The sequence below is a fragment of the Echeneis naucrates genome, chromosome 23, assembly GCF_900963305.1.
Source record: "Echeneis naucrates chromosome 23, fEcheNa1.1, whole genome shotgun sequence".
NCBI classification, from domain to species: Eukaryota; Metazoa; Chordata; class Actinopteri; order Carangiformes; family Echeneidae; genus Echeneis; species Echeneis naucrates.
This window is the reverse complement of record NC_042533.1, coordinates 818111-831923: the sequence shown is the minus strand read 5'-3', so window position 1 is coordinate 831923 and position 13813 is coordinate 818111. Positions and strand designations below refer to the sequence as shown.

General features: G+C 47.2%; 1 protein-coding gene across 1 annotated transcript; it reads right to left on the bottom strand.

Annotated features, from left to right (window-relative positions):
• Positions 1-2612: 2612 nt before the first annotated feature.
• cand1 (cullin-associated and neddylation-dissociated 1) lies at positions 2613-12793 on the bottom strand. The gene is made up of 26 exons (XM_029494845.1): positions 12462-12793; positions 9766-9841; positions 9538-9605; positions 9284-9438; positions 9079-9202; positions 8910-8997; positions 8664-8832; positions 8490-8595; positions 8262-8407; positions 7997-8148; positions 7774-7914; positions 7074-7215; positions 6503-6711; positions 6253-6421; positions 6070-6159; positions 5816-5969; positions 5496-5733; positions 5199-5387; positions 4978-5121; positions 4751-4886; positions 4489-4665; positions 4182-4277; positions 3790-3959; positions 3556-3720; positions 3364-3471; positions 2613-3203 (listed from the first exon to the last, which is right to left on the bottom strand). The coding sequence occupies exons 1-26, from the start codon at positions 12527-12529 to the stop codon at positions 2979-2981; spliced, it is 3705 nt and encodes a 1234-aa protein (XP_029350705.1). The 5' UTR covers positions 12530-12793; the 3' UTR covers positions 2613-2978.
• Positions 12794-13813: the final 1020 nt, after the last annotated feature.

Below are 13813 nucleotides of genomic sequence, written 5' to 3'. Positions count from 1 at the left end.
GCTCAAAATGATGAGACCACATCCTAAATTAAATGATGCCATCACTTTTGCCCACTTGAGCTGAATTCCTATTGGTTCATTTTGAAAGAAAATATGTACAGTTATTTATTTATTTCAGAATTTATTATTGGCGATAATGAACCAAATTCACACAGAAAGGTTGTGTTTGTGATGGTTGGAAATATACCACACCAGTACTCTATGCTGACTGGACAGTAAAGTCAGCACCACCTCAGCCTAACTCTAAATAGGCAGAAGGAGGTACATTTTCCTATAGACTTAGGACACACAAAGTAAAGTTTTGTTGTTGAAACAGGTCACGGGTCCCTGGTCACAGAGCTGATGATGACAGGTGATTTCATCTCCTACTGGTCGACCTGGTCAGCTCACAGTGGAGGTCAAAGGTCAAAACAACAGTTGAGTTGCCCAAATAAAAATAAACATTAAAATGATCCAAGTGTGTGTGCGTGTGTGTTACCACTGACTTAGAGCAATAGAGCAAGTTGATAGGAACACGCCTAGACACAAACACACACTCAAACGCACAAGTGCTCACTCAGTGTTTACTACAGCCGGACACACTTTGTGACGCCACACCCAAGAGCCACCCATACAGCTTCCCTTTCACTCATACACACTTCCTATAAATGCGTGCATCAGTGTGTGTATTTGTATTTGTTTGTGTGTGTCAAAGTTTGTTGCACTCAGACTCACAAACAACCTCAAAATGTGAAGTAATTTTTTATTTTACTCTTTGTCAGACACTTTATTCAAAAAATACCTTTGATGAGCGACGTCAGCAAACAGGTCACATGTTGTTCAGGCTGATGTTGTAGTTTCCAGGATGAAAAGGCAAAGTCAGAACCAGATTATCAGAGTCCAGGACCAGTTCAGCCCAGTCAGAAGAAGAGCTTACTTGTTTAAAGTAAATATTCTGCATTAAATGAAACGTCAGTTTTGTTCTTTCAGTCTCTTTGTAGTTGATTTGTGGATCTTGGTTGACTTCTCAACGAGGAAGTGACTTCAAACGGCAGCTCTGGTCCAGGGGGCCCCTGGCTTTGGGCCCCAGAGTTCCCTCAGAGGCTTCAGACATAGAGATGTCCTTTAAACACACCGACCATCCATCAGGACAGAATACATAACCGAACTTCAAAGAGGGAAAATCATCAGCATGTCAATGATCAGCCAACACACACACACACACACACACACACACACACACACACACCCTCATCAGCTGATGTTGCTAGGAGACCAGATGAAGAAGGATCATTTGCTTTGTTTGCTCTCTAAGGAGTTTCTGCCTCATTGACACAGCCAATCAGAGACAGACAGGAAGTTGTTTCTTTTAATCCTCACCTGGAGATAAAAGGTTTCCATCAGCAGTGGGGGCTCCGTGAACCCCCAGGAGTCCAGGTGGTGTCAGTGTGTGTGCTAAAAAAGGCTTTAAGGCTGAACTGATTTTAGTCAAAATTTCTTTATGTTTCTGCTGCTGTAAGCTGCCAAATGAGCTTTTAGCACTTCCTGTTAGCGGTGAACTTGTGGACATTGAGTTAATGTGAGACTGAAGATAAATTAAACCGTGCTGATTCTCAGGTCCATCTCTGAGTCCTGAGCAGGTTTAAGGAAGGCGATCAGTGTGTTTACATTTGAGTTATGACTCTAAGAAGTTGGTGTGCTTTGCATCAGGCTGCTGAGTGTGTGATTCGTCCTCTGAGGACTCCGAATGTTCCACCATGATAAATAATTAAACAGTGCAGATGGTTTATGGGGATGAACGGGGATCGGAACTTCAGCAGAACTCTTCAAAACCTGACTTCACTTCGAATCTTCACAGAAATGTGAAAACATGACAACCGGATTGCGCGATGCGCAGTGACACAAATACCCACAAAAAGACACGAGACAGAGTATGAAGGCAGGCAGAAATGGACCTTTTTTTTATTTGTCTTGGGCGATAAACAACAAGTGGGCTGTCCTGACCAGGCCGGAATGAACCGGATCAAACCAGACTGGGACAAATCAAAGGGGTCCCGACCAGAAGGAAAGAGGTTCTAACTGGTTTTGGGGTAAGCCGGACTTTACAGGAACAAACGGAATGGTTACTAAGGATGTACATCGTTACCACGGCAACAGCCAAACGGTACCATCAACACTGATACGGTCCAGTCAGGTCTGGTCAGATGGGACCTGGTCCAATAATCCCTCCTCCTCCCTACTTTCCTTCCTTCCAAGGAGTGAAGGGGTCAAGGGCGGGGCTACTGAATTAGGGTAAACAACGAAGCTGATTGGTCCACAAACAGTAAAACCCCTCCCACACGCCATTACCTCCCAAAGCATCCTATTGGTCACCTACATCATCTGCAAAAAAACCCAGAGCGAGCCCTTCTCCCATTGGTCACCACAGCCTCAGGCAGGAAAGGCTGTTTTCCCCCCCATTGGTCAGTTATGGTAACACGCCCACTGTCAGTCACTCAGCAGCGGCCAATCAGGTCACAGTACCTGTGGAACTTCTGGAATCATGAAAACAAAAAGCTTTTTAAAAAAAAAAAAAAAAAAAAAAAAGAAGAATGATGAACATGGAGATCAACCAATCAGACGACCTCGCTAGATAAACAGGAAGTAGGAGGAGCTTCCAAGCCTCAAATGGAACTTATTTTTCTGGAATTTATTTTTTTTTTCTTTTTCTTCTTTTTTCTTTTTCGTTTTTGTCTTTTTTTAGTCTGTGTGTGAGTCAACCATTGTTGTCTTCCTTTTTTCCCAACAGCTGACTTCAGTGCAATGCATCATGGAACGATCGATTGCAAGGAGAGGGTGTGTCACTACAAGTGTGTGTACATGTGCCTGTTTTTGTGTGTGTGTGTGTGTGTGTGTGTGGTGCTTGCGTCCTGTTGTCATGGAAACATGCTGCAGGGTTAGCGCTCCAGCAGCGGGGGTGGTGCCTTGTTGCATCGTGGGAACTTGCTTAGTCCGTCTCTTTAGCTGGTGTCCATAGACTCCATGTTGGCGGAGCTGGAGTCCCTCTGGATAGAGTCGAAGATGGCCGCCAGCTCCTGATTGGACGAGATCTGGGACTGGAACTCCGACATCAGCGGCGACTTTTCGGCCTCGGGGATCGTCAGCAGGGCGACGACAGCTCTCATCGCCGATCGTTTCAGCTCGTCCTGCTTCTCAAACTCCTGCTTCACTGAGTTTGCCTTCACCTGCAGAGACAGAGGAAGAAAGCCACGCCCACCTCATAGCGTCAGAGGGGATAATATACGTAGGATTTTCTAATTGATCTCATTGTTTTCATTGGATTGATGCCAACTCCGACAGATGGGGACAAATGAACACCGTGGCAGGATCCGGTGGATCAGGTACCTTGGTGGTGCAGGTCGCCCTCAGCGGCTCCACTAATCGGTCCAGTCTCTGCAGGACAGCACTAGGACACAGAGACGACAGTCTGGCCAGCATCAGGAACGTCAGCATCTGAAAACACAGCAACACGTTCAGGGGCAGTTGTCAGGTGTGTCAGTTTGTGAGTCTGTCTGGTTGTGTGCTATGCGGTGAGACCTTGATGTCATAGTGGTCCTTGAGTCCGTCCTCTACGTGGTTGAGGAAGGTGAAGATGTCGATCCGGTCCAGACAGCTGTCCAGCAGAGTGTACATGCACTCGAACGCGGCCTTCCTCAGATCCAGCCCGTCGTCCACCGTGTGTTTGAACGGACCCATCTCCACCTGCACAGAGCGGACAGCAGTCACACTGCAGCCCTCGGACCGGGTTCAGTACGGTCCGGGTGCGCTCACCTCTCGGATCAGCTCCTTCCTGACTTTGGTCTCGTTGTACAGTTGCGGTAGAACAGAGTCCAGCAGCTCTCGGATCAGACTGGGTTTGTTGTGGGCCGCTGAGTTGAACGTTACCAAGGCAACACGACGCACATTCAGGTCCGGATCCTCCAGCGTCTTCAGGAAATCACCTTAGAGGAAACAGGAAATCATTACTCCAGCAGTCCTCCACCTGTTGAACCAGTTCCAGTTTATTTCTTCTGGAAATAAAAACTTCAACCTTAAACCAGAAGACTTCAGTGAATTAGCTCGTTAAGATGGCAATAAAATAAAAGACTTCAAAAAAAGTTAATTTCAATGTAGTTGGAAAAGAATTTTTATTTTGTACGACGATCTTATTTCCTGTGAGGTACCTATGCAGTTCTTCAGCAGCGGGTCGATGGGCTGTGGTTGGTCAGAGATGGTGAACTTCACCGCCGTTACCACGGAGCTCCTGGCATACGATGAACCTGTACACAGAAACCATCAGAAATAAATCAATAATGCATATCAATCGTCCCGCAGGTGTGTCAAGCTGAGGTATCAATTGGTCAAGGGGCGCTCAGGGGCGGGGTTTATTGAAATGGTCAACATTCCGACTGGTCAGGACTTAAACGATCAATTAATCCAGTGACAGAACTGTAAAGATTTCTAATTGGTCATCAGGTTATTGATTATTACCTGACAGCAGGTATCCTTTGAGGCGGGGCAGAAGGGTTTCAGGGTCGATCAGCGTCAGTTTGCCAAGACACTCGGCCACCACGTTCCTGGTACCCTCCTCCTGACACTCGCAGTGTTTGAGCAACAGAGTCCAAACTGACTCCACGTAGGGCTTCAGACCGGACACTGACGCCGAACCTGAACACACACACATACACACAGAAATTAAACCGCACACACACAGAGGCTGATGGCTGACGTGGGTCCGCGCCGCTGCTCTTACTGATGATCTCTTTAAGTGAGTGCAGCAGCAGGTACTGTCTCTTAGAGGACGAGATCTCCTGTAGGACGAAGGGCAGATACTCTGGAAGGTTCCCAACTGCAATGCTGCCCAACGCGTAGGAGGCGGCAGATTTGACCTGAGACACAGGAAGGACAGACGGGTCAGAGCGACAGGTCGGAGCCTCCTGGCCTGTTAATGAACCAATCATTAATCCATGATGATGTCACCTCTTCGCTGGAGGAGGAGAAGGCGTCCAGAATGACTGTCTTCAGCTCTGGTTGGCTGCTGAGGTCAACATGGTGTCCAACCTCGCCCAACGAGAGCAGGGCGAGCAGTCTGATGGAGTCTGTGGAGCGGCTGTTCTTCACATCCTATCAAAACAAAACTGGTTTGAACTGGTTCTGCACAGCAGGAACCCATGTCCACCTGTGAAGGACTGTAAGCTCACCTGGATGAACTGTCCCACCACAGCCGGTCCCTCGGTGGGACACGCTCTGGTCAGGGCAGCAACACACTTGGCGATGGAGCAATACGCCTGTTTGTGAGGCAGAGCGGCACTCTGGGAGTAAACTGGACCCGTCAGCATCCTCAGCAGGTCCATGTAGCCGAGACCAGGAGTGTCTGTGGACACCAGAGCCTGAACACACACACACACACACACACACACACACACACACAGTCACTACTGAGGACATTGATGGTCGTCATGACATGGCCGACCACTCTGATGACCCCTTTGTTGTACCTGGTAGAACTCCAGCATGGCAGCGAGAGCTCCCCCCTGCAGCAGCGGAGATCGAACCAGTGCGATGAGCTGCTGCAGGATGTTCCCTCCACTCAGCTGTCCCAGCGAGGACGGGTGAGTAACTGCCAGCGTGGACAGGAAGCTCAGCGCCATCTGGGATACGTGCATGTCGCTCTCTGAGATGAGGGGCGGCAGTTCAGCCAGCACAGCATCGACCATGACAGGAGTGACCGCGGAGCTGAAACCAGAACACGATAAACATCACTGGGCAGAAGGAACAGATGGCGCTGATAGCGTCTGAATGTGTGCGTGCGTGTTACCTGTAGTTTCTGAGCAGGATGTCCAGAGCCGCCAGCGTGCAGAGCTTCAGGGCTCGCTGGTTCTTGCGAAGGAAGGAGGCGAGAATGGGAACAGCTTCGGGGAGAACCGGCCGCAGATCGATCTTCAGCGGTGAACCAGCAATCAGCGTCAGAGCTGCAACAGACACACAATGATCAGGAAGGAAACACAATTAAGTGACACGTTGGCATCCTGCCACCATGACAGTGAGATGGAATCCCAGCATGCACTCCACCTTTCACTGTGGTCAGCCTTGTGATCTCATTCTTGAGGCGCTCTAAGAAGATCAGCAGTGTTCCTGGGAGCTCAGCGGGCAGGCGGTCCCCTGTACAACAAAAGGCAAAGTGTGAGAACCAATAAGTGAAGCATCAATCGATGATGTCATATTGACGTGACCTGACTTGCGGGTGGCGGTTACCTAGGTTACAGATGATCTGCCCCATGCAGGAAATGGCTCGTTCTTTGACCTCCTGATCAATGTCGGCAGCTTTCAGCCGTTTGATCGTACAGGTGAACAAGTCGTTGATGTAGGGGGAGGGGTCGAAGCTGTCTGTGCCTTCTGATTGGTTGTCTAGAGGTCGGATCACCTGGAAGAGAAAAGGCAGCGCTATTGCCTAACGCATCATGTGACGTCAGCCAGTGATGAGGTTTGTGGGTCGTTCTGTCACCTTGACGAGCTGCTGAGTGACAAGAAGCGCCTCAGAGGTGATCTTGTAGAAAGGGTCTCCTACGCATGCCACCACAGGCGGAACGAGGGCGGGGACATGGGCGTGGAATGCGTGAGCAGGATGCGTGACCATGATGACGTGGAGGCAGGCCAAGGCGTCGATTTTCAGGTTGGAGCTGCTCGACTTATCGTTGAGTGAGAAAATGATGCCTGAAGAACAAAGACACTGACGTTACTGATAAAAACATTTTTTCAAATAATCTTCAGTTTAGGCTGAGACATAGTAGTGTCTCATTCTGAAGCTGAGCTGTCAGAGTCTCTGGATCAGTCCTGAATGTTTCTGAGTTTATTGTGTTGACAGAATGAAGACAATCAGATATTTGGAGCATCAGAGGCTTTGGAGCTGCTTTTTCATCATTACTGCTCCAAAGAATGAGCAGAACTCCTGATCAGTTCAGCTTTTCTTCTAAAATAAGGAACAACTCAGCGTGCATTTTTAGTTTGTTCTTGTTTTCTGTGTTTTTATCTCCTATTACAGAGAACTTCACTACAGCGGTGCAGTGTTGTGTTACCAGGTATTAGAACTGGGATGTGCTGAGTCAGCGCTCCAGGGAGGACGTTCACCAACTCCGTCAACATGTTGAAACAACACTGACGAGTTTTGACACTTTTCTCCTTCAGCTGCTTGTGAAGAGCTTTGACAATCATAGGAACCTGCAGCGGGTGAGAGACATTCACAGTGAGAGAGGGGGGCAGCTTGTTGTTTGTGGTTTACTGTGCAGAACACGTTTCCTGTCTGTGTTGCAGCGCCCACCGGCACCATCTGCTGCATCAACACAACACTGCAGCAAGTGAGAAGCTCACTTCATTACTGATTTAACAATTATTTTACTTTTAATTTGTGAATGTTTGCTGAAAACAAACCATTTGTATCATGACTTCAGCTTCAAGATTAACAAAGCACCTTTATATATCTATTAATAACATATTTGAACACAGGGAATAAGTGCACATCGGTGTTTACAGATTGTTTTCATTATTGATGAATTAATGAGTACCTGATTAAACAACAAATCAGTGTCAGAAAAAAAACAAAAGCTTCATTTACTGATAGTAAACAAACAGAAGCAGGTAAATGTGCTCGTTAAATAAATTATCACTAATCAAAGCTGATTATTTTTCTGGGTTTGACTAATTTAACGGTTTCAGTGATTAATCAGAGGTTTAAACAGATGCAAGCTGCCACCCACACACTCAGTCTCCCATCATCACCTGGCTCTGCAGCATCGTCAGCGGCGTGTCTCCCTGCTCCATGGCGTCTGGATCAGCCAACCAGCTCTGAGCCGGCCTGGTCTGTTTCAGCAGCGACAGGTAGGCGTGGAAAACGTCTGCCTTCACGTTCTCCTCCCTCTCCTGGAGACGTTAGAAAAAATGATTTAACAAACAGGTGGAGGTGATGAGGAAGTGACGAAGGAGTGATGGAGGAGGCTCGTACCTTAAAGCGACAGACGAGCGCAGGAGAGACAGAGCGGTAAAACTCCGGCAGCATCTCGTGACGAGTTGACACAACGGCATCCAAACATTTTGCTGCCGCCCGTCGAACCTTCCAGCTCATGTCGTCATCATCGCTGTACTCATCATCACTTCCTGGAGAGACAGACATGTCAGACAGTGAGGGAGGAAATGAAGGAGGAAAAATGGTAAGGAACAAAGATGTAAACAAAGAGGAAACTATTAAATCTGTCCAGATCTTTCTCTACCTTGATAGTCTTCGTCATTCTGCTCGGCGTCCATGGCGTTGTCGTCCTCATCTTCATCATCAAAGTTGTAGTTGGGGTCATAGGTCAAGTAGCGCAGGCAGATGGAGATGACAGTTGGGACGTGGGGGTAGACTTCTTTAGGACACCTTTATTGACAAATGGAGAATGAAACTACAACAACAGCTGAGACCAAATTAGTGTGTTCCTTTGTATGCGTGTGTGCGTTACCTCCTGACGAAGGACTCGAAGGCCTGGATGCAGTACTCTCTGAGCTCATCATCATCAACATTACAGAACTTCACCACCAGAGGAATGATCTTCTCCAGATACTCTCCTGAGGACACAGGGACAGTTAGTCACAGTCAGGACACCTGGACCTGTCTCACTCGCTGCCCGTCTCACCGATCCTGTGTCCCGCCTGTCTGCTGATGGCCGCCGTGCACTGGATGTAGGTCCTGGTGGTGGACATGTTGTCATTCCTCCCCAGCTCCGTCAGCAGGTGTTCGATCAGGTCGATGAAGACCAGGTTCCCACAGGACATTACCAGGTGGCCCAGAGCCATGATGGTCCTCTGAAAACAGAGTGGCGGTGAGTCACCTGACCTGACACAGCCTCACCTGGACCCTTAGGGGACAGGAGGACACCCACCTTTCTGACGGCCAGTCTGGGGGAGGTGAGCTGGGGGAGGAGGCAGCTGAGGATGGAGGGGTGGAAATTCACCAGTAGACCCCCCTGTCTGCAGAGAGATGGACACAGTGATGAAGATGAAGGACCACGACTGTTCTGTCACAAACTGAGAGACAGACAGATGGTTTACCTGCACAGCATGTCAGCCATGATGTCCAGCGCCTCCAGCTGGACAGACACATCTTCCTGTTTGGCGATGGCGCTCGTGAGACGACCTGTGATCTTTTTACAAACACTGGCAGCTAAAGCAGAGCCTGAGAGACAGAGACAGAGACAGACAGAGAGGTTGAGACAGAGTAGTGTGACTGACTGTCTGTGTGTGTCTGTGCACATACCGCTGGAGGCCGGCGGTAACTCTCCAATCACCGTCTTCAGTCCGATGGAGGAAATGTCTCTGAGTTGTTCTTTGTCTGACAACATGTTGGTGCACAGCGTGTCCACGATTGTCTCCACCTGGTACTCCTTCACCTTACTGACCAGGGGGCCCAAGCTGACGAGACACACGCACCCAGTTAGAAACGCACACGCACAGAAAAATCCAGAAGGAGAAAAGGAAATAAAGACAAAATTAACATTTTAAAACTTTTACCATTTGACTGCCAAGTTCTGAACTTCTCCGTTCTTGTCTTCCAACAGTTTGAGAATCATCCTCACCACCTGTCAATCAATCAATCAAACAACCAAATCACTAAATCAATCCATGCCTTGGTTTGTTCAAAAATAAAAGACACTGGTAAAATCAGCTTTGAGTCAAACGCATAGATTTTAAACAGACCAGGGCTCCTTGTTTGACCCATTTTGACCCAGTATAACCGACCTTCCTCTCACTGTCGTCGTCCAGCTTGATGGAATCTTTCTGAAGCTCCGTCATCAGGTCGTTTGTGGCCATAAACCTGCAAAGAAAAGTCGAACCACTGAGTTTATTCTGTTGATACTGATTGATTGATCAATCAATAATAAACTCTCCTTTTTAGACCTCACAGTTTTTCTACATAAACAGCCATCAGTATCTGAGGATCCTATTTTTCTTCAATAAACACACAAGAATAAACCTCTCTCCATCTCTTGAGCCATCACTGCTTCGGTACAAAAAAAAAAAAAAAGAGTAAAAATAGCGAGAGGGAAAAAAGAAGTAGTCAAATAAAAAAATAAGAAGCCCTGAAAGTGACAACTTTGATCTAAAAGCGAAAATTTAAAAAGTCGAATATTTTAACAGTAGTTGAAAACATGCAATGGCGGAGCAGCTTCAGAAACCTGGGTTTTTTGTTTCCTGCCTCACACTTTTATTTGAAATAAACTGCCCTGTCAGTCAGAGGGCGGTAACATCCTGATCAGGTTCTTTCTGCTGACGCCATGTCCAGGACTCTGGAGCTGATCTGAGCTGCACCGAGTCCACATTAAAATCCCGACAGCAGATTGGACACGTTTGACAGCTGAACAGTGAGCTGTCTGGACTCACACCAGAGACGCCAGTCAAACAGAAAAGCGTGATTGTGTCTCTGGTACTAACGCTCAGATCTGCTTGTTCAGGGTTGGCAGCAATTTCCACAGCGGGGAGGTCGAACAGAGTCTAATTCACAGGTTTCTTGTTTACTCACTCACTTGACCACCAACTCCAAGTGAGTGAGTGAAATCTAAAGACCCCCCCCCCCCGCCAGTATGAAGGTCAGCCTGAACATGATGCCTACATGATACAGGTTGGATAATAATGATGAATATATATATTTTCATATCATTAACACAGTATGTGACGCAGATGGAGGAGCTGTGATTTAAAACATGAAGCTGTTATTTGGATTAGAAGACTTAATGATTAATTTCAGCAACAAATCACTGACACTGACGGACGCAGCTAAGCAGCGAAGTGACCGTCCAGACCATCAACAGACCGATTAGAGGGAGGAAATAACTTCAGGTGTCAACACGTCTGTGATGTCACCGCTCGGTTTGTCAGCTGCATTTTTAAGCCTCCACTTCGTCTTTTCGCTTTTGGACATCTTGCTTTTTCAGAAACCAGTAGAAACCAAATTTGGAAGAGAAGGAGGAGCTCATGTATTCTGTACTAGATCCTGATTGGGTGGTGCGATCTATCAATCACACAATAGCTCCTGCCCATAATCCATCGCCTGCTTTCTGGTCTATTTTCTTCTAAGTGGGATTATCATTTAAAAGACATTAACATCATGTATTAAGACTGAGCTAATAAATCAGGGAGAGGGAGGAACATTTTCCCATAAAGTTTCATGCCATCTGACTTGTTTTTCAGGGTCGTCCCTTTACAGACCCAGAGTGCAGGTCCAGATCCAGGAGTTGCTATTTTCTGCTGTGTATTGTTAGATCCTTCATTTTTAAGTGAAAATAAAACTTGTGAAGCTGCTTTACTTTCATTTCATTATTTTTATATGGGAAGAATTTTGTGAAAACAATAGTCAGAGGCCTAAATGAACAGAGATCACTTCTCCTGTTCATATTGAACATTCAAGGACTGTTTTGTCAGTTCTGCTGCGAGGCTTCAGCTGTCTGAGTTGTTTGTATCATGTAAACATCTTCCAAAGTATTCCCTCTATTTGTGTTTGTGCTGAGCTGCAGGGGAAATCTCACACTGAACAGGCTTCAAGTTTAATGAATACACACTTTATTAAACCAATCAAACAGATGATGCTTCAGATGAACTGTGGCTTTTGTCCCTCATCACTTACACTACAGAAGCATCAGCAGGGCCGTTGATCTCATAAGCAATTATTAACTGTGTCTGCTAATAAAATGAAATTATCTAAAAGATGTGCCACAGGTCTCCACAGATGGAGGTGTTGGGGTGGAAACAAATGTAAACATCCCTGCTGCCTCCAAAAGAAGAGGACTCACTGTTGGCTGTTGCCCAATAAAGTGGCAGCTTCCCTTCAGAATGTGTTTGAAATCGATAATCAACTGATGAATTAAATATCTGGATTGTCAGAATGAAGACCTTCATGATTTTCAGTTGACAATGAGCCAGTTAGCATCAAAACCTCACTCTTTACAGCCACCTGACCCGGTGAGTGACGTCTGGCTCGCTCACCTGTCTGTTTACCTGAGCGCAGCCCCAACTCCAACCACATCATTGTTGGCTGTTAGCTACCATGCTAACTTCGCGTGTAATCGCCTATAGCCAGCAGACGCCGTAAACACTCGGACGTTAGCTGACATCACGCTAGCTTGCGGCATGACAGAAGTTGAAGAGCTAATCAGCTAGCGGAACAAGCTAACAACTCAAAGCCGGCGGGATTCACCCGCAACACTCCCGCAGGTCCGGTGTCGGCGCGAGCCGGCGAACCGGCGCTGTCGTCGGGTTGAAAGTAGCCGTTAACAGCTAACGAGCTGGTTAGCGCTGTGACGATGATCAGACAGGTGGCAGGCTAGCTGTTAGCATGAGGCCTGACAGCCTGCCACTGTTTCCAACAGTCCGTAAATCCGGCCGGAGCCACAGTCCGGAGCCCCGGGCCTTCGGTGCACCCTGCCCCGGGCGGACTTTACCTGAAATCCTTGTCGCTGGAGGTCATTTTCTCCAGCAGGTTGGAGATGTGGTACGAGGCGCTCGCCATGTCGGTGTTAGCCGTTAGCCTCCTGCTAGCAGACTGCGCTCAGAGGACTGTGTTCCGGCTGCGGGCTGACGGGCTGCGGGCTCTCTGGCTGCTGCTGCTCCCTCCTGCCGGTCTGGGGAGGGGAGGGGGGTTCGGGGCGAAGTGTGCGGTTCTGATTCTGGTTCTGGGTCTGGGTCTGCTGCTGCGGCCGCCTTCTCTCCTTCTACAGCCACTGTCGCATCGCGGGGCGCGGAGTTTGGTGTGTTTGAATGGAGCTCCCGTTCTCTCCGCAGAGGGGCGGGGTTAGCGGGCCTGGACGCTGCGGGGTCGAAGGTCAGAGTTTGGGCTGTTTGTTTTAGTTTGAACACGTTTTTGTTTCACTGACTCTCCAAAGGAACAGTGATGGAAAATGCTCTGCTCTGCTCTTTATATTATACTCGTCTTGTTCTTTAGTTGCTTTTTTTGTAAGTTTATTCATTTTATTTAATTTTTTTTTTTACAAAAAACAAAACGCTCCACTTTTCGGGATTTTTACATAAATATTCCAACATAACATCCTTCACACTGAGCTAATTTGCATTATATTATTAATACGGAATGATGTGTGTTTTTGTGAATGCCCAATTATAATGTAACATCAAACACTGATGATAAACAGGGTCTGTAAAATTGAGTCAATGCTGAAGGGCCTTAATTCTATCTATTGACCATCAGGAGGCGACTCTGCTGGCTGTAAATGGAAGTCAGCTTGTGTTGAAGTCTATGGGAAAGTGTCCCTCCTCCTCAGTAAACGTTTTCCTGATGAGTTTATGGTTTCAGTCTGAAACACAACATGATGTCCATTTTTTGGATGATGCTCCATTTAGAGGAAAACAGACCAGGAGGAGGGGAAGGTTTGGGGGTGGGGCTGTGTGATTGACAGAATGTAGCACCCAATTAGGAGGGAGTACAGAGCAAGTCAGCTCCACCTCTCCTCCAAATATGGTTTGTAATGGTTTGTAAAAAAACATAAAAAAACAAAAACAAGATATATTACAAAGTGGAGGCTTCAAACAGCAGCTCACTGGATTGGGGAAGGAAACTGATATCGACTCAAGGAGGCAAACAGAGGCCCAGAATTTAACCACTTCAGAAACATTAACAAAAAAAAATTTGAATAAAAAAATAAAAATTTAATTTAGGGGAGCTTCGACTTTGTGCATGAGTTAATTGCATGGGCCTAGCTGCATTGGGTTACACAGCATATGGAGCTGTATATGCACATGCTGCTCCACAAGCCTCACAACTTGCCCCCAAATGCTGCAG

Excerpts from the sequence above, each read along its gene's own strand:
- cand1 (XM_029494845.1), bottom strand. The coding sequence starts at position 12,529 with ATGGCGAGCGCCTCGTACCACATCTCCAACCTGCTGGAGAAAATGACC. Across the intron at positions 9,842-12,461 it reads TCCAGCGACAAGGATTTCAG|GTTTATGGCCACAAACGACC; the intron begins GTAAAGTCCGCC and ends TTTTCTTTGCAG. Across the intron at positions 3,721-3,789 it reads GGAAGGAGCTGATCCGAGAG|GTGGAGATGGGTCCGTTCAA; the intron begins GTGAGCGCACCC and ends CGCTCTGTGCAG.